A 19,153-nucleotide genomic window follows, 5' to 3' on the forward strand; every position below is an offset into this window, starting at 1 on the left:
AAAATGAACGAAATACTGCAATGAAGGAACGAAATCAAAGACATGCATCTTATACATCCCCTCCAAACACGAAGACTAATTAAAAAAGAAAGCTCGGAAAAAGACGTTGGAAACACGAACAAAAATACCGATCGAAAACGGGCTAAAGCTGTCCAATTATTTAGACAAATATTTGGACAAATATGCATAATGGGCGGGAGTAACACAGTTATCGTTATAACAACGCAAATTAAGATGATTGGGCGAACAGAATTAAAAAAAAAAAAAACAAAACATGCGAAAAATAGAAAAAAGAATAATTTTATGAAAACGAACTAACGAAATCAAATATATGCATCTTAACCTCTTAACCCCAATTCCCAAAAAGAACGAAGACAAAAATAGAAAATCTCCAGAGAGAACGGCGGAAACAAACAAAAATATCGTGAAAACGGACCAACCGTGCCATTGCATCTACGCAAAAATAATACGAAATTGGCACGGTTGAGGCAGTTAGTCGCTGTAATGGCGTAAATTTACATTATGGGCAAGGAAGAAATTAGCGAAATTTTTAAAACAATACAACAAGCTAACGTATTTGGGTACTCATAACATAATCTAACTACAAAAGACCCCGATGAAGACAAGCAGCGTAAAAATTCTGCGTTTTATTAGACAATGTTTTGAATTTCTGAACAATTGTAATGATTAATTCTTCAATTAAAATGGTAAAACATGTGCATTTCCCGTCTTCTATTGTATTCTTGTTAGTGGGATGTTAGTTTCTGGTTAGTTTCTTGTTAGTGGGACTGAGCGCGCGGTCATTCCGTATTAATTAACTGCGCGACTAGGATTCCGTTTCTTACACAATGGTTTCCCATTATAAAGGAGCGGGATAAATTGTCCCATTACACCAAATGACGCGTTCTAAACCTAAGCGCTGTGTTATTTTTCAAATACTACGGAGTCAATGAAAAGTTCCGGTCTTCGGCTCTCCTGAATAGCTGCAAGAGAGCCTCCCGCCTCCGTTTTTTTTTTTTTTTTATTGCGTGTGGACCCTGAGATCTTCTTCAAATGCCCGCGAACGGTAAGAAATCACCGCGACCGTAGCTGCGCGTTGGGGATAAACGGCGAAGACATGAGCGGCCGCCGGCGTTTGGACTGAATGAGTCAGTGGTCTGTAGTAGAGAATAGTGTAACGAACGAGCCCGTTTGGACTGTCTAAAACGCGGCAGGGTCGAAAAGCACAGAAAGGAACCGGATAAAGCGAGCCCCCTATCTTTGCGACTTCCAGATCAACCCTGTTGCTTCTTGACCTGTTGCGCTTTTCCCGCGCTTTCCTATCAAAGGTGCAGTAGGCACACCAAACACGAATTGAGACGGTTGCTGCTCGCTTTCATTGGTCAGCTGTAGTGGAACAATGCGGTTGTGCTGCCATCCTTTGAGCACATTTGCAACCACAAAACAAAATAATTATCTGTTTTTTACTTTAATTTTAAGTTAAAAGAAAGGCGTCTTGCGTATTAGTTAATAGTTTTTAGTAAATATATTTATAAAAAAATTAGAAATTAAGTTGTAGGTAGTAGCTTTAATTTTGCTGCGCGAAACTATAAAGCTAACAATTTGCTACAGAAGATGGCACTACCATAGCTTCATGCCCACCCGCGTCTTGCATCAGCACAGCAGTTGCAGCGCAGATTTGTGCACAGGCTGCTATCGAGCGGTCACACTGAGCAGTTTAACTAGCCCAATGCCTCGAGGGGCTTGGGGACGTGCGAAGAAACGTCGCAACAGATGAAGTCCGTCAGAGAGGCGATTAGATTGAACGGTTTCGAGTGGGGCCCAGCCTTCGGTTCGATCATTACTTGGATGGTGCCGCGTTGACGACGAGCTCCTCGCACATGTCGCAGTTCTCCAAGGAGTCAGGTGTCGACCTGAACTTCGACGAAATCATGGCCTCTTCGCTGACGCTACAGGACACCACGCCGTACGGCTTCTATGAGGTGAAGCTTCGCACCGTCGGGTCGTCGCTGCAGTCCGAGTGCGCGAGGTAAGCGCGATAAGCCTAATACACGCGCCTGTTATTGCCAGCGTGCCTGTCAATCCCCCCCTTGTGCTTGCCGGGGAATAGACGGCGCCAGGTCGGGCGTTTTTTTTCTCCCGCGTGCCGTGGCGATCGGCACAACGGGCGCCTGGAGACAGCGGGGCAACCCCGGGTTGTGCGTGTCATGACGTGTTTGCTTTTATTCTTTGCGCCCGGGGCGGCGAGGAACCCCGCGACGTCTTCGCTCGCGCGTTGCGCAAGCCACGGCTAAGCGTCGCCGTCGTCATTGATGTTGTTTTGCTCACGACGCGGCTGGCCCATACAAACGTTTTGCGATCCTGCGAACCATGGTGGACAGTTAACAGCTGACCACTGGGCGCACGCCAGATTTTCGCTTTCCGTCGTGCTGTGCTGCGGTTTCACTGAGCGGCAGCAACGTGACGGTCGCTCGCCGCTGCTTCCGAGTCCGATGGAATGACTAATCGCGAATAATCGTGCCAGCGACCGACGTTGACGTGCGCTCGCCGCTACGTCCTGTGTGCGGTCGGCTCTGTTTCGCCGTAGTCGGTGCTGTGTGCGGAACGGAGATCGTGTGTGTTGTGTTCCGAGACCGCAACGCAGCGTCTTGTCGCGTTGCGCGTATACGCGGAATGTTTTTGCTGATTCGCTCAATGTTTGTATGGAAAGCCACCGATATGTTTCAGGAGCAAAAGATAATAACGCACTGAGCTAGCTGCCTTGCATATTTCAACGCTCGTTGCGTCGAAGGCCACCTTGTTCGCGAGGTGTTTCGGCAGAGGCCTGCGTGTTTGTTTCGTATTTGGGGGGAGAGGGGGTAAGTGCGAGGGGCGAGAGAAAGTGAACTTTCGTCAGGGGCGCTGTCTTCCGCGAAACAAACGGCAGAGGTGAACGATCTGCCGCTGACGCTGTATTTACATCCTGGCTAGCTTAAAAGGAGCGGGCATTAAAATTCCACGCAGCGAAGCTCTTCGGCGTTGTCAGTTGTCAGGCTAGTCTGTTTCTTGAGCCGTTTACCCAATGAGTTTTTTTTTTCTTTTCTCTTCCGTTTTGTAGAACCGGAACTCAGAGGCAGGTTGTGGTTGATTGTATGCGAAGATTGATGTGTAGGGATGCTTGATGAGTGGCTTTAAATAGCGAGCAAGCGGAACGTCTATACAAGGTCGTGTGAAATCATGAAAAACAGATTAAAAAAGTATTGTCGCCACGTGTGTCTTCCAGCTTCTGTGCATAAAGTGAAGCTGTTTGAGTGTATGACAAGATATGCTGCCATACAGAAACTAGCCTTTGGTGCATGTCGGTTCGTGCTAGCAAAAGGGAGAAAAAGTAAATGTTTATGTTGGGCAAATGGAGATTGTGCTCCTCAGTCCAGGTACCATCGGTCCTTCGATGCACCATGGCCACGGGTGACCAGGAGTACCGGATGGCCATCAGGTCCATCCACTGCTCACTAGAGGGGGTTGAGAGCTAAGGCGCGGAAACAAACCCATACTATGTGGTACATGGGGTCGAGAGTAGGCCGTTAGCAGCAGGCAAGGGGTAAAAAGATGGGGAGATGTTTTGTAAGATTGGCGTGTTGTAGGAATCGCTTGTTTGAAGGTGACGCCATGTGTGTGCTTCTTTCTCAGTCGATGTTTGATGTGGAGGCGGAGGGTGCATTCGATGGCGGTGGTAATGGCAGGGTATGCCGGTGTATCTTGAAAGTGCAGGGGCGGTTAGCGAAGGTTTGCCACCGAGAACTGCACCTATGGAAAGGGAGGCATGCGGAAAAGCGCGGCCGCGTCATCTATGCCAAGTGGGCTTCAGGGAGGGTGTGGGGAGAGGTTGGGAGCTTCAGCGGGGGGTCGAGGTGCATCCCATGGGTGAATCAGTTGTGATGGTGACATATTTGGAGCAGGCAATAGTGACGAAGGCAAGGGCTGTTCATTTGGCAGTGGAGGTATTGTTCGTGGGAACAGTGAGGGATCTGAGAAGAGAGCCCCGCGGTTGAATGAAAGCCAGGACAGTAGCTGAACGTGAGGAGTACTGGGATACATTAAGGGATTGGTGTTGGAGGGATTGTGGTATTCGAAGTGCTGGTGGGTCACTTAAATTTGTCTTCTGCCTTTGATGAAAGAACGTTGCAGACGATGTTTGAAGAAACTGGGATGCATGGATCGATGGGAGGGTTCGAGGCCGAGAGGGTTAGGAAGCATTGAGTAGTCCAGTGTTTGGAGAACGTGATGGCAGCTTGTAGGGGTCAGCCATATGCGAAGGAGTTGAGCTTCTAAAAGTTTGACGAGAGTATCGCGAATAACATATAATTATAAAAAGTGGGCAGTTGAGGCTGTGCATTTTTGGAATTGTGGCGCTTGTAATGTACGGTTGAGCTCGTGTTCTCAAAAAGAAAAAGAAAAAAGACTACCCATAGAGTAGTAGCACATGCCCACTCAAGGGGTATACGCCAACACGATAAAAATGACTAATCAAGTTATTCTAATCAGGCAAGCATAGTAATTTTAGTCGGTCAATAATCAATAATAGCTTCACCCTGTGATAACAGTGGTCGTCTCCCAAACATGCCCATAGAGTGGTCTTGTCAAATGCTTGATAACACACCAAACAAAAAAAGATTTCAATCAGCAGTGTCAATCGGTCAGCCAAAGTTTCAGCCAACCAGCAGTTTCAGTGAACAATGAATTCAGCTGAGCCCTGAAATTTGGGGCGCTCCTGTGTAGTCCTTAAAATGTTCAGTTTATACGTACGTAAGTAGTTGCGACATGCACATTGTTGTACACTTGTCTCTTTAACCCTGTGCATGTCTTTTGTGCTATGAGGATTTTTACTAGCCACCAACATATCATGCAGGGTGGATTTTTTTCTTCTTACGGGACAGATCACAAAGCTGATGGTTGTAGCTTCGGTAACTACAGATGGGATTACCAAGAAATTTGTATTGAACTTGTCAATGAGGATTGTGAGGAGGCATTCACTGAAGACGGTTGTTGTGTAAAAGGAATCGTCATTCCTTGCTGCAGCGCTTTAGCCCATCGTTCTTCTTTAATTCATTTTTGGCCGAACGAAAGCAGACTAACTGTCGCTGCATTCCTTTGCCCCGGTGACCCAATTTAGACAAGCTTGCCACATTGTTACTGCATCCTGCCCTCAGAAGAGGGGTAATTAATTTGCGTTCTTTTCGGCATGTTTCTCTGCTGCGCCTTCATTGCTCCCGGCCTACCTCAGCAGTCTTAAATTGCCGACAGGTTGTAGCCAAGGCATTAACATGCAAAAACGGACCAAGGCTTACCGCTTTCGGGAAAGGCTCCCTTTATCAGGAGCTGGTTTGTCGCATGTCAGTCGACCCCAAAAAATGATGACACACCTCATTAGGTCAAAGGGCAGCTGTTCTATTTTGGCAATTTGTGTTCAAGCACCCTAAGCGCCTTTTTGTTAACGCCGGGCTCGCGGTGTTCGTGGGGCCGAGTTGCTTTTGACACCTTCAAAGCACCTGCTGTGCTTCCTTTTATTTTTGCCGTGTTTTTTTTTTGTTTTTTGTTGGGAGAGGGCTTTGAACGTGCCAAGCAGATGTGGAGGAGGGTCCACCCCAAGTGTGCAGGCATACTTTGGAAGGTAACTGATTGTACTGACATTAGCAGTGATTGGCGTACGATGAGCAAGTGATGCATCTTGAACCGTATGAAATGGGGGACCTTGATGCCTCGGGTCAGGTTCTTGACCTTTCGGGTTCAATGAACTTTCGGCCTTGCCAAATTAAGTTCACCACCTGCTTGAAAAGTCCCCTACTTCAGTTTGTTCCCGTTTACTTAGGTTCTCAGCTCCCGTGGCTCTACCAGATAGTTCTGGTAAATGTTCCTCCATTTTGTAGATCTTTGTAATATAAGCCTGTCAGATAATCTCCACAGAAACATTCACTTTCACAGTAACTTTGCTCGCCTGTCGTTTTTCCCCGCTGAACCGTCAATGAACCCTTGGACATTTTTCTTTCCACCTCTGGCGGCACTTTGAAGATAACTGGCCACACCTTCAGACCTCTGAACGTTGTCGGAGTAGCTTAAATTGAGAAATGTAAATGAGGTCACAAACACTGCTTTTCCTTTTGCACTGCAGTCGACGTAACCGGGCGATTATTGTCTTGAAATTGCTACTTCAGCCATTTGTGGATTACTTGACTTGTTCGTATGAAAGGCATCTCGGCATACCGGTTGAGATCCCTTAATAGTGCTGCAGTGGCCTCGTAGAGTTCAAAGAAAAAGTACTCCCACGTTTGGTCTTGCCTGGTGATGAGCAACTTCCGTTGTTTCCGTTACATTGGCTGTATCGGTGCAGTTAAGTTTGGAAGTGGTAGTTTTAGTTTTTGTAATAGTGAAACTTCAGCTGTAGTAAAATTGGGTCTCCATTGAGCTTTTATGGCATCCTAGGCTTAAAGTTGGGGCTTTAAGCACATTACCTGGGCTACCACGTTTAAAATATTGAGAGACAGCCACACTGGTGATGCTAGTATCAGCGTTAAGTGTTAGATACTCTGCTCCTGCATGTCGTAGTCATTGCAGTGTTGAGTTGTATTTACAGTCTTCAATTCTCTTATTGATGCTGGATACCATAAAAATAGAACCAAACTTCTCCCTGAAAATTTTTGGTGTGGCAAGCCACGAAGACAAAGTTGCCCTGAACCTCAAAGTTGTGGGAAAGCTAGCGCTGCAGGCTCTTTTGTTATATTAACATCACATTAACTTGACCCTCCTCCCCTATAATGAATACATTCGCACGCTAAAAAACGGTCGCCATATACAGACTACGTATCAGCGTAGCCGTTACACCCACTCGAGGTTGCATGTAGAACCCAGAAGGATATGATTCAGGGGTAAGCAAAAACAGTGGCATTTTGCGTAAAGAAATCGCGGACTGAATAGCCACTGTGGCCAACTCCGCAGTAGCCTAGGTGGCCCTTCTCAGGATATAAAACCACTGGTTCTGAAGGTACTCTGGAATCTCTGGGAGAAAAAAAAGAAAGCATTGGACAGCCAAACAGATAAATTGCACTTGTAGGGCCAAAAATAGGTAGGTACATTACGAACAAAATAATCGCGCAAGAATATGTTAGCCATGTGTTATGCTGAGTATTTGAAAGCTGTTCATAAGTAATTTGTGGGGTGGCGAAACAATATTTGTTTTATTTTTATTGAACATTGACCGCAGGCCATCTACTCAAGGAGAGAAAACATGTTAAAAGATATCTGTAGTAATGAAAGCTCAGTGTGGGTGAGCTGGTACATGGTACAAGAAAACGGGGACACAAAAGAAACACATGCACCAACATGTTGTCGATTGGCGGTTGTTCTTGTACATGTTTCTTTTCTGCCCTTGTTTTCTTGAAGCATTGTTAGCCACAATAATAAAATATGCGAAGCAGTTCAGGGCGATTAGAAAGGCAACTGCGGAGAAAAAAAAAAGAAGAAAAGACTGAATGAAAACCAGCACTGGTTGCTATGTGCAACTAAACACTTGCTTCTAATTCAAATTTTTTTGGGGTTTAACATGGTAAAGCTACCCCAAGGCTTGGGGTGCACTGTAGTGAAGGTTTCTGGATAAATCTTGACCACCCGTTTAACATTCGCCAAAGTTTCGACACACAGGTGTTTTTGCTTTTTGTCTTCATCTGAAAATGAGGCAACTCAGCCAGGATCAAGCTCGCGGACTTAGACTCAGCAACACAATGCCTTAGCCACTGAATCATCCGAGCGCGTCTAAACATTTGCTTCCATCCATTCAAAAGACTAGAGACGTTGTTTCGGTAAACTGGGGCAATTTGTTGGAATTTTTGAATAGTTTTATTCACTGGATTCCTCAATAGGATTGTGCAGTATTTGATTTGCAATTCTAGACTTTTGAACGTTTGCCCACCCCTGGAGTTGATTCTCTATTGTTCAACATGCAGAGTAATGTTTTGGACACAGCAGTACCTCCTCAAAGAATCTTGGCAGCTTAAGAGTGCTCTGTTCTATTGATATTCCTTTCCTTCTTTCATGTGGTGAATGAGCCCATTGTTGAGCTGTGAAAGCGAGTCTGAGGTATATATAGGCAATCTGAGTTATAATATAAAATTTACAACAGGTACAGTGTGCTGGGAAAGAACAAACCTAGGCATTTTGAGCTTTGATGTTTCTTTTTTTTTTTAAGCTGTTTAGCGAATTGTTATTTTTCGTGTCCGCAGTTAAAAATACCACGAAAATGCTGGGCATACCCACTTAGGGAGATTGTCCAAGATTGGCCAAAACGAGCATACTCAAGTGGCCAAGATTGGCCAAAAAAACAAACAAATCCAGCATTCGCCGTAACTGTGGCAACGATTGCTCGGAACGAGAAAGATACGTCATAGCGTACGCCCCTCCAAGGTGACGTCCAATGATTATCACTTCCAAAGAAATGAAGGAAGCTCACACTTATAGCAACAATGTTGGAGTAAAGGTAGTTGCGGCCGCGAAAGAGAAGCAAATCGGCTGCAATCGTGGTTTTAAACAGTCGTGATTGTCGTGAAGGTTGTGTAACAGCCTCGCTACCTTCAAGTCTGGTGCGTAGTGTGAGCTTCCTTCATTTTTTGTTTCGTCAGGTCATTGTCACAGGCAGGCTTCAAATCATTTTACACATTCGTGTGAAATTAGTCTAGTCGTGGAGTTCATTTGCATGTTCTGGCAGCAGCTTGTTTGCAGTCACTTGTTGCGCACTAAGCAGACCCTCATTTGGCTGGGAAGCTTATCACCTTCTCGTAACAGGCACTATTAATGGAAGAAAGAAATGAGGCACTTGCCACAATCGTGAGGGATTTAGGCCGTCGTTGGTCATCTCTTCCGGGGGGCTGTTTCTTAGTGTGTGCATATCTCCGTCTCGAATGAACAGCTAGATAAAGATCCCTCAGGGGATTCAGGCCCTCTCATTAGTGAGAAGCAGGATTACATACCTCTATTTATTAATTGTTACAGGTCAATCCATAATCCTGCTTCTTATCTCATGGTTCAGCCCACTTATAAAAATACATGTTATGACAGTGTGTCTAGGGTCCTTTGTTTTTGTCTGAAACCAGATATTGCCTTCTGTCGTCCCTGAAAGTGATGTGTGTAAATCAGGTGTAAACCAATTTCTCCTTTAAAATTTTCTGTCTACATAAGCTTTTATGGTTTCAGAATGGGAATGTAGCCTGATGCACAATTTTTCTGATCCAGAAAGAACAGCTAAGAACATGAAGCACAGAGCTGCCCTTAAATCTTTAAGTTGAGCCTGTGCACAAACGTTTGAGGAAGGGAAAAAACCTTTGTTATTTCATTGACAGCCTGTGAAAGCCCGCATTGAAGTGATGTTTACAGGTGCGTGACTAAGGGAATGGCCTAAATCTAAGTGAAGTTGAGAGAGAGATAGTGAATCCACGCTTTGACTCTACTGTACAGGAAATGCTTCATGTGAAGCCTTAATTAGCCACCAGATGGTGCCATGCGGTTGTTATAGTAGCTTACATAGGTTGACGACATGCCAGGAACTGCTGCAGAGATTGTGCACAATGGAAAAGCGCTCTTCTTTTCTGTTACGAGTTGTTCTATGAGCATTTACTGGGTCGACGTATTTTTTGTTAACTTTGGAAAACTGGCTTGACTCAAAAAAGCAAAAACTATGCATGACTATTTGCTACGTACGTGGTTTGCGTTGTAACTGACGAGCTAAACAAAAGCAGGGCTAATAAACTAACTTCAAAGTATACTGTCAGTGCTGACGAGTATTTTTCTTGTTCGCTATTGAGAAGTACAAATGACCAGTGCTCATAGATGGTCATCCGATATATGGGCCACAAGGGTGGAAGTTTCAGGACATTTCTCCTCAGCGGGGTGGCTAATGTTAGTGTTCTGAAGGTTTAAACATTGGCGGTTAAACAAACATTTGCACATACACAGGAGTCAATGGGAGGGATGCAGTAATGAAAAGAATTTTCCTAAAACCGTCTGTAAACTTTTGCTGTAACTGTCTGTTTGTAACATGTTAGCTGTAACATGTGTGAGCTAAACAATTTACTCCACTACTCTGGTGACTTCAGTTTTTTTTATACGGGCTGTTTGCTTTGGAACAAAAACATTGGTGAACATTTTTAGAAACTGGCAGAAGTTCGTGAAAGTGCAAAAAAAGGAATGTCACTGTAAACATAGTGCAAGGGAAATTATGCATTTTTATTAAAATAAATTCTGATAAGTTTAGGGAAAGGAAATAAATGCTGAAAAGTCGATTCAGTAATAATTGCAGTTCGGGTGCCATCATTTGTTCTAAAGGCGTGATTATCTTATTAGCATTAGAATTTTCTGACACATGACAAGCAGGAAAATTCGGGGTGAATTCCTTTTTCGAAGGAGTTGATAGGAACACACTTCATGGTGGCAGGTATGTTCATAGATGCAGGCATGCGTGCCTGCACACTTTTTCAGTGCGGTATTTACATTAAGCGAGGGGCGCATGCAATTGAATGGGGAGGGAGCTACTAGCGTGCCATTTTACATCTTGAGCAGCGAGTGACGCATTCCAGCAGAATGAGGATTTATCTTGTCAGGAAGGACAATTGTGTATCATTGTACTGTAATATTCGCCCACCTTTTACTGTTGTAAGGAGATAGGTCAGAGGTCTCATTTCCACGTCCTGTTCCCCTTACCTTGGTGCAGTGGTTATCCCCCAGTTAGTGAGGCTGGTATCTGGGGTGAAGTGGTTCTCTGGTGCCAAGTAAATGTCTTGTTCCGTGAAAAAAATTTACTGGTAAGGAGTGGGGGTGGAAGTGTTGTTTATAAGAAACTTGTGCAGCACAAGCTTCAGCAGTCATTAATGCTTTGCAGCTTTAGGTGCTTCACCTGAACAAAAGTGTGTATAGAGAGATGAAATTGTGATTGAGGGTGTGTGCGTGTTCAGGTGAATTTTTTTGTCAGAGAAAGGCGGACCTCATACTCTGTTGAAAAGGAAAGAAAAATTAGTGGTCCCGAGTAAAACAATGCCGCGAGAGCTTCACATTAATGTTTGCACACGAAACATCTCCTTGGGGCTGCTTGCAAAGTTGTGATTGGCGAATAAAAGCAGGGCATTGGGCATTTCCTACCATTAGTGCCCATATTAGTATGAGTTACCGCCGTGTTTGCGTCATTACAGGATTCAGTCGGGGGGGGGGGGGGGGGGGGTGAAGTCAGTGTCAGACGACATGCAATATCACATGAATGCACGGGGTGTTGCGACGCTATCGCAGGCACTTCGAAAATGGCGTCCATGCAAAATGGCCGTCGGTTCGCGTTGGAAAATTTGCACTAAGGACGCGGAAAATGGTCTCCAGTGTACGTGGCGCTGTCGTTGACCCAAGGAGAAGCCAAAGCATGCCCTCAGCAGTGTGCGGAAGTGTGGGTGCCTTGGCAAACAGAAGTAAAAGCCACGGGCGGCAGCTTTTGCAGACAGGGCGCTATGCGCGGCCTGGCACAGATAGGAGGCGGCAAAAACAGCGCGGCCCTTATCCTGGGGGTTGCACCATACTGGTGGGCCTGTGCTGCTTGTTGTGAAACGTGCGCTTCTTCTTGTACACCCCGCTTGCTTGCGTTTTTGCCGTTTTGAGTGTCTTGGGTTCTTTGGCACCTGGCCATTTAAGCAGAGGGAAAGCTTGAGCCAGCGTTTCTGCCTGGGCGTTTTTTGAAGAAGCGTGACAATACCTTCGGGTAAGGAATCTGCTTTGGCAGCAACATCTTTCAGAAACATTTCTGTTTTAGTTTTGTAAAAAGATTACCAGAGAAAATGAGAACAATGAGAGGGGATTTTCGGGATAAGGAAACGATTTCCCTTAGAAGTGAAGGTTTAAGCTGCTAATTCATCGTAATCAGCACACAGTTTGGAAACTCGGGATTGCTTTAACCAGTCTGAGTGGGGTAATTCATTTCTGTGATGTTTCTTGAGCGAACAATCTGGAACTATTTTTGCCCGTAAGAAAGCTGGTGGCCGTGTGAGCTTATTGACCACCTTCGAAGTGGAGTGCCACCTCGGGCATCGAAGAAAAACACCGGATGTCTCCCTTGGGGAAAAGTTGTTCTAATTCATTTTCTAAATGTACTAGTAGGTAAGCGCCGTTGCCATTTTTGGTTCTAAACAAAATAGGCCACAAAATGTAACCTTCATGTAACGTGTGAGCGTGAACTTTGGAAATGCAGGTTTACCAAGGAAAACATTTTTATTTTTTTAACAATGCCGATTTATTGTCGTATTGTCCTGTATCTGGTGTGTTGCATTCTCGCTAGCACAAGTGCACCAAGGCGGGGCATAATCGGCATACTCGCTGCCGTTTTAGGAAAGAAAATCTGGTTGCCAAGGCAACCAGTGGCACGCAGGGGCAGAGATCAGAGGTCCCCGCACAAACGTTGACCACCGCAAAACGGACATGGCAGCGACGGGCGATAAAATGGAGCACTTATTGCTTTTGATAGCGGCGTGTGGGAGCCTAACAGTTAAGAGATTGTTTACAGCAAGGCTTCCGACCTCAATTTGTTGATACTGAGCTGCGAGAGCATTCCTGTGATTATTTCCCAGTAGCGTAGCAAGCCGGCTAAGCAACCCGACCCAGCCAGTGGGGTGGGAAAACATTAGCAAAGTGATAGCTGTTGGGTGTGGTCTCGCAGTATGCGCGCAGAAAAGCCCATTATTAGTACAGGAGGGCTGGGGAAAATGAGGTCATCCAGCTTTTGCGACATCCAAAGCAACAAGTTTTACAAGAAAAAAATGGACAGGTGGTTACAAATCCTTTGAGTGCCAGCTGCGTGAGTTGTTGGTAGAGGATAGATAAAGTATGTGTAAAAATTATGTTTGGCGCAGTGACTTACTTTGTGACCATTAAAATGGTTAGCGGTTTTCTGTTTTTTTTTTAAATCTGGTATGTCCCATTCGCGCTTATGCCAGCGTAAACCTGTACAGGGCCTTTTGTGTCTCCAATTCCAACCACATACTCAAGGATGCTGCTGTAATGCCCATTTCGATGGAAAGACTCACCGCATAGCCCTGTGTGCTGTACTGGAGTTCTTCATGTATCAGTCATCTTATCTGCATAAATAGTGTGTCAGGACAGAGCAGGAGCTCACTTAAATAGATTGCCACCCATTTACCCACTCACTTACTTACTACTTGGATTAGATTACATCTGGTTAGATTAGATTTGCCTCTGCTCAGTCGTCACCCTTTGTAGTGTCACGTGATGTTACGAGATGGCACTTCCCATCAACAGCTGTTGCTTTAAGTGTATTACAATGCCCTGCTTTAAATGCTTGAAATGCTTTACATGCCCTGCCGGGAAAGATTTCTCCCAGCGGGAAAGTCGTGAATAAATCGGAGAAGGATTAGTACAGAGATAAATTGGGCGTAGGATTCCGAGGAATTTGAAGAATCAGGATTAGTCAAGGTGCATAACATCAGCCTCTGTTTGATAAATAAACATTTATTCTCTCCCTCTCTTGGCAAAATTGATGAATTGGTTTATGTTGAGGAACAGTGGCAAGGGAAAATGGTAAATGCTACAAAAACTTGCCCGCTTCTACGAGGACAAGGAGTGAGTTGGAGGTTTGTGGTATTACTGATCCTTCTCAGCATTTTTGGGATCTTCAATATTGGTTCAAAACTTGCTAGTATGAGAACATGCTATGCTTCAGCATGAAAAGAAAATTGATAGTGCCGACATAATGTGCGGAATGACAGCCAATTAACACGGTGGTTGCACTTCGCAAACAACATCGAAATGGCTTTCCACTGAAATCTTTGCACTGCTCCTGTTTCAGTTTGTGGAACAGTAGCGTTAATAATGCTTAATGCCGGTTAGAAATTTAAATGCTCTGGAACTGGAATAAAAGGGAAAGAAAAAGAACAACAAACTGAAATATGCATTTGCATTTCCATGCTTGCGAGTGTTTGACACTGCCATTATTTATTCTGATTTGCTAAGTTTTCGGGGCTACAGCATGCCAAGCAGCTGGTGAGGCATATTCTGCATCATGCATTTTGATGTGCTTCCCGAATACTTGTAGTGCTCAAGAATATTCAGCTAAAACTGAATATTTGAAGACGTCGGGTATCAAATTGTCAAAACCAGTACAAATGAAGGGACGGATATTCAATCGGTATTCGAAATTTCAAAAAATTTGTAAAGCCTCTGTACACGACATTTAACTTATGAACGTGACCTGATTGGTGCAACCATTGGCGCCCAGAAAACTGACAGATGCCCTGTTCGCATAGGGATACAAACTTTTTTGTTGCTGCTCTTTCTGTGCGAGTGAAAGTGGTCATGACTGGTTATTGCTGTTACCGAAGGTATTGCTCTTTTGTTGCCCTACATTGTTTCCCTGCATTGTATCTCGTTTTTTTTTTCTGCCTTTCTTTTTTTTCTTCAAAACATATCTTTTACCCAGATGTGTCTGGCTGCTGTGTGTGGTCTTTTTTACGTGTATTGACGTATCCCTTGTATGAATAGTATCCCCCCGATGTAATTTGTCTCGGGGGCTTTTAGGGTACTCAAATAAATAAATAAATAAAAATATGAAGAGAGGAACTAGTGTGCGCTGCTCAACGCAGTTAACGGTGCATTTGAGAACAATTGTGTTTGTTATGTTTGAATTCGAAAATAACTGTCGCTTTGACATATGAGGCGACACAGGCTCAGGCAGTCTGGTGGCATTGTTTGCGCTTTCCAGTGCTTTCCAGACTCTTGCACTTTACGTTCAAGCTGTGAGCTCTGAGTTGTGAAAACCTGTGCTCGGGTAGGCACTCCCCTCGTAGTTCAGGTGCAGTTTCGGGGTGTTTTGTATCCTAATTAGGTACTTTGAACTTTAGCAGTGACCTCACTTAGCAATGCCTTGTTATTGTCCTGGGATTTGATGTATGCCCGGCTCTGAGCGAAATATTTTCTGCGGGTACATGCGTCACTACTGTCGTCAATATTGCAAAGAATGCCGACGGACATGGTGATGAGGATGGGTTGTGATATATGCACATATGTGCTCAAAATTGTCACGATGCATTGCCTGTATTATGATGGTGGTTCGTTGTGAGAATGGACATCTTGTTGTCTCGTCGTGATGGGTGGGTGTTCAGTTGAGAAAATGCTCCAATACAACTCCTGGGTAGTACAGTACGACTGAATTTAAAAAAAAAAAATTGCCAAGTTGAGTGAGGTTAGGAGAGCATAGCCCAAGGACGTGAGTTCGATCCCAGCCATGGCGGCCACTTTTCTGTGGAAGCAAAAACGCCCGTGTGTTCGAGATTTCAGCACACATTGAAGATCCCCAGGTGGGCAAAATCGATCTGGAGCCCTCCGCCTCATCGTTTGTGTAGCGTTGGCATGTTAAACATCACAATCAATCAATCAATCAATCAATCAATCAATCAATCAATCAATCAATCAATCAATCAATCAATCAGTCAGTCAAGGATTGGAGGTTGTTTTATTCCTATCCTAAAAAATGTGTGAAAAGGCTTCAAAAGGGTGTATATATGGTGCATGTGTGTTTTCATAATACATGAAGATATGTATTGCGTATCATTCTAAGCTGTTGCCGACTCCTTAGGAAAAATAATTCTTATGAAACTTTCACCAGACATGTAACAAGCACCATCCTAGTACCAAGGCTTTATTTTCCAAACTACACTCTAGTGGTGGGACGTAACCAAAAGTGCAAAAGCAGTAGTTTGGGAAAGAGCTAAGCTAAGCTAATAGGTTTTGAGTGGGGGGGGGGGGGGGGGGGGGAGAGAGAGAGAGAGAGAGAGAGAGAGAGAGAGAGATAGATAGATAGAGAGAGAGAGAGAGAGAGAGAGAGAGAGAGAGAGAGAGAGAGAGAGAGGGGGGGGGGGTGGGGGGGGGGGGGCGTCTGGCGTGGGGTGTCGACATCTTATCAGGCCCAACGGAAGAGCCTTTGAATATTGCCATTGTGGGTTGTCGACACTCGGTAGTAGCCACAGGGCAAGAAATAATACACCACAGTTGCGTTTAAAACTGAACTGCTGTGTTTAATCTGGCAGAAGTGGCGAAGCACTTATGTTTTGTTGTTTAATTAATGGCTTGCTAAGTGGAGCGTGTGCTTACAAGAAGAGTTGGAAAGTTTTCATTGAACTCCTTGTAATTTATCAAAGAGTTGCAGCACAATTTTCCTGGACGCTTGTGCAACGCAAGGATTACAGCTCGTGCTGCGCGATAAAGAGCACCATTCTTGTGCTGATCAGTGAGTTGCAGAGATTTCATGCACTCCTGCGCGACAAAAGGATGTGCCTGTATCTGATAAGGGGAGTCACCTCTTGAGAGCTGCTGTATCTTGTCGAATGAAATTCCTGATGTCACCCTAAGGCTACCTTTCCGTCTTGTGTCAAGGACGGCGTTCAGGAAATGGGGTTGCGATATCGTTGCAATGGAAATGTGATTATAGTGTTCTTGTCTCTACTGCAGGCACAGTGTTAATAGTTACCTCCTGTTCTTCTTGGAGGTCCTGGGCGTGTGTCTGCCGCTAGGCCTTTTTTTTTTTTTTAACCGAACACTGCTCAACCTACAGTGAGTGTGGGCAGTATAAGCTTAAAAAGAGTCCTACTTTGTTGTAAAAAAAAAAAAAAAAAGAGCACATTTGTATTCTTTCTCCAACCAATCTCTTAAAAGACCAGGCATGTCAAAATAGTGCACGCCACTTTTGAAATAAGGCTGAGCATCACACGCCTTCCTTTTTTTTTTTTTTTTATAAACGGGGCCTGGTTTTTGTCATCACATTTGTTTATAGATGCAGCATAAAAATGAAATAATGTGCTCTGTAATACCCTACTCATTCTTCACCTCACTTCACTATGCTGCTTGGTTGCGTAGCTCGTTCATTGGCACCTAAAAACTTTAATGTGTTGGTTCAACTCGATCAATTTTACGGTGTTTTGTACGGCGTCCAGGGGAGTGTTAGAACGGAAGACAGTAGATGTCGTGTTTGCAATTCCAGCTTGAGCACCAAACACCAGTGAGCTTAATTTTGCTACTCATGCTAATTGTGCTACTGACCGGCAATCTTAATGCGCAGGGATGGATACAGTAGCTTTCCTTTCCTCCATGAGTACCTAAGCGCGCGCCCATATTGAAATGTTATGTGCAGAGGGCTGAAGCAAATCAATACCAGATTTGAATGAAGAACAAGTTAAAGTTTACATTATTCGCAGTGTACGAAAAACAATCGGTTGCAATTTGGAATTGAAGCAATGTAGAATGCACGATACACAAAAAATTTGCCCCAAGCTTTTTATTGTGTGTTTGGTTGCTACCAAAGTATTGACAGCGACCTCTTTGGCATATTTATCCGAGTAATTTATGCACCTGCGACACATTGAATTATTTAGAGAGTTGTGGAGTATTGGTAATTAGACATAGAAATTTTTGAGTGCTGTCAGAAAGACACTTCTAGCATTGAAACGAGGAGACCGTGTCATTCATTCACTGCTGTGATATCAGTTAATGTGGAATTAATGCCCCTATCAGAAAAGGGTGATTCCCGGAACACATGGTTCCACATGCGACGTCCAGCTAATCTTGAACTGCTATCTCTCCGTTGCTGTACGGGAGCACTGAAGAGGAGTTCTCAGAAAAGACTCTTGCAGCCCTTTTGTTCCATTATTGCTGTACTCTACGCGAGTCGACATTCACAAAAGTGGTTCATCTCAAAAGCAAAAACGAAACAGGATGTGCCTGTCTTAAAAGAAGATATCTCTTCCATAAGCAGGTTGTTTGATATGCAGGATAAAGTGCAAGTTAAAAACTTCTTTTTTTTTGAAACACAGTGATCAATTTTCTTTCTCCGCACAGCCAGAATTGTTGGGACCAAGCTTGATGTAGTGCTTTCTTTCTTCTTTTTTTTCCAGGGCAGTGGCGTCTGCTACGTTCATTTACTGATTTAGAATGGTTACTTACAATTCGTTGGAGCTATGTATCTTGTCCACTGAGCTCTCAAATTGTTAATTGCACCACAAAAGTAGGAATTGGCACGCTTAGCAAAAAACACGCATTGAAAGCAGCGATGACATCTTTATATTTATTGGACGAAAATTTCCTCCCACTGAGTGAGGTTTCAGCTTGGAAACTGTAAGGAAACAGACACAGCCAAATATAAAAAATAGGGGGGGGGGAGGAGCCAGCTTAAGGGGGGACACGGCTCTCAAAACGGCTCCTTTTAATTTTTAAGCAAACTCTGTGAAACTTGTCAGCCTTGCCGCTTTTTTCCCCACTGATTTCAAATATGGCATTATTTTTTGAGTGAGTCAATTAGTTTACATGATAATTAGAGATAATTAGTCAGTTTTGGAGGAACAATAGACAAAACAGTGTTATTCATAAAACTGTAATCTTTATAATTTCCAATACTATGAACCCTGCCGAGTGCATAAGAGAATCGGTTTTTTGATGCACCGCTTGGAACTAATTTTACAGCTCATTAAGCTTTGGCTGCACCAGTGGCGAGGAAACATTTTGAGTGCCCATTTCAAACACTGAAGTTTAATGAGCTGTAACATTAGTTCCGAGCGGTGCATCAAAAAACCGATTCTCTTATTGCACTCGCCAGGGTTCATAGTATTAGCAATTATAAAAGATTACAGTTTTATGAATAACACTGTTTTGTCTATTGTTCCTCCAAAACTGACTAATTATCTCTAATTATCATGTAAACTAATTGACTCACTCAAAAAATAATGCCATTTTGAAATCAAAGGGGGGAAAAGCAGCAAGACTAGCAAGTTTCAGAGCTTATTTAAAAATTAAAAGGAGCTGTTTTGAGAGCAGTGTGCTTCCTTAAAGTCCAATTCATCCAATATTGGTAGCTGAAAGCCGAATTCGTGCACTGTTGACATTGTGTTGGTCAATTTTTCACACAGTGCTCTGGCTTGGTGAAAGAGCGCTTGCTTTCTTGTTAGCCAGTCTTGACTGTTTTTTTTTTTCTTTTCTTTTTTTCTGCTTAACACTGCTTTGTTTGTGTCTGCTTTGTTTAACACTGCAGAATAATAGTTGCCTGCTGTGCTTTTGCCATTCTGCCGGTAGTCAACAAGGGTTATTTCTTGGCTTTCACAAA

General features: G+C 44.0%; 1 protein-coding gene across 1 annotated transcript in view; it reads left to right on the forward strand.

The window, feature by feature from the left end:
• Positions 1 to 1,657: 1,657 nt before the first annotated feature.
• Mitf (transcription factor Mitf) overlaps positions 1,658 to 19,153 on the forward strand; it is a 143,810-nt gene continuing 126,314 nt past the window's right edge. Inside the window, exon 1 of the mRNA XM_077685539.1 lies at positions 1,658 to 2,029. Within this exon, the coding sequence (XP_077541665.1) occupies positions 1,881 to 2,029 (149 nt within the window). The 5' untranslated portion in view covers positions 1,658 to 1,880. The remainder of the gene's footprint in view (positions 2,030 to 19,153) is intronic.

This window comes from Haemaphysalis longicornis, unplaced genomic scaffold (genome assembly GCF_048455015.1).
Source record: "Haemaphysalis longicornis isolate Haplotype H1 unplaced genomic scaffold, Haemaphysalis longicornis Haplotype H1 scaffold_9, whole genome shotgun sequence".
Taxonomy (NCBI): Eukaryota; Metazoa; Arthropoda; class Arachnida; order Ixodida; family Ixodidae; genus Haemaphysalis; species Haemaphysalis longicornis.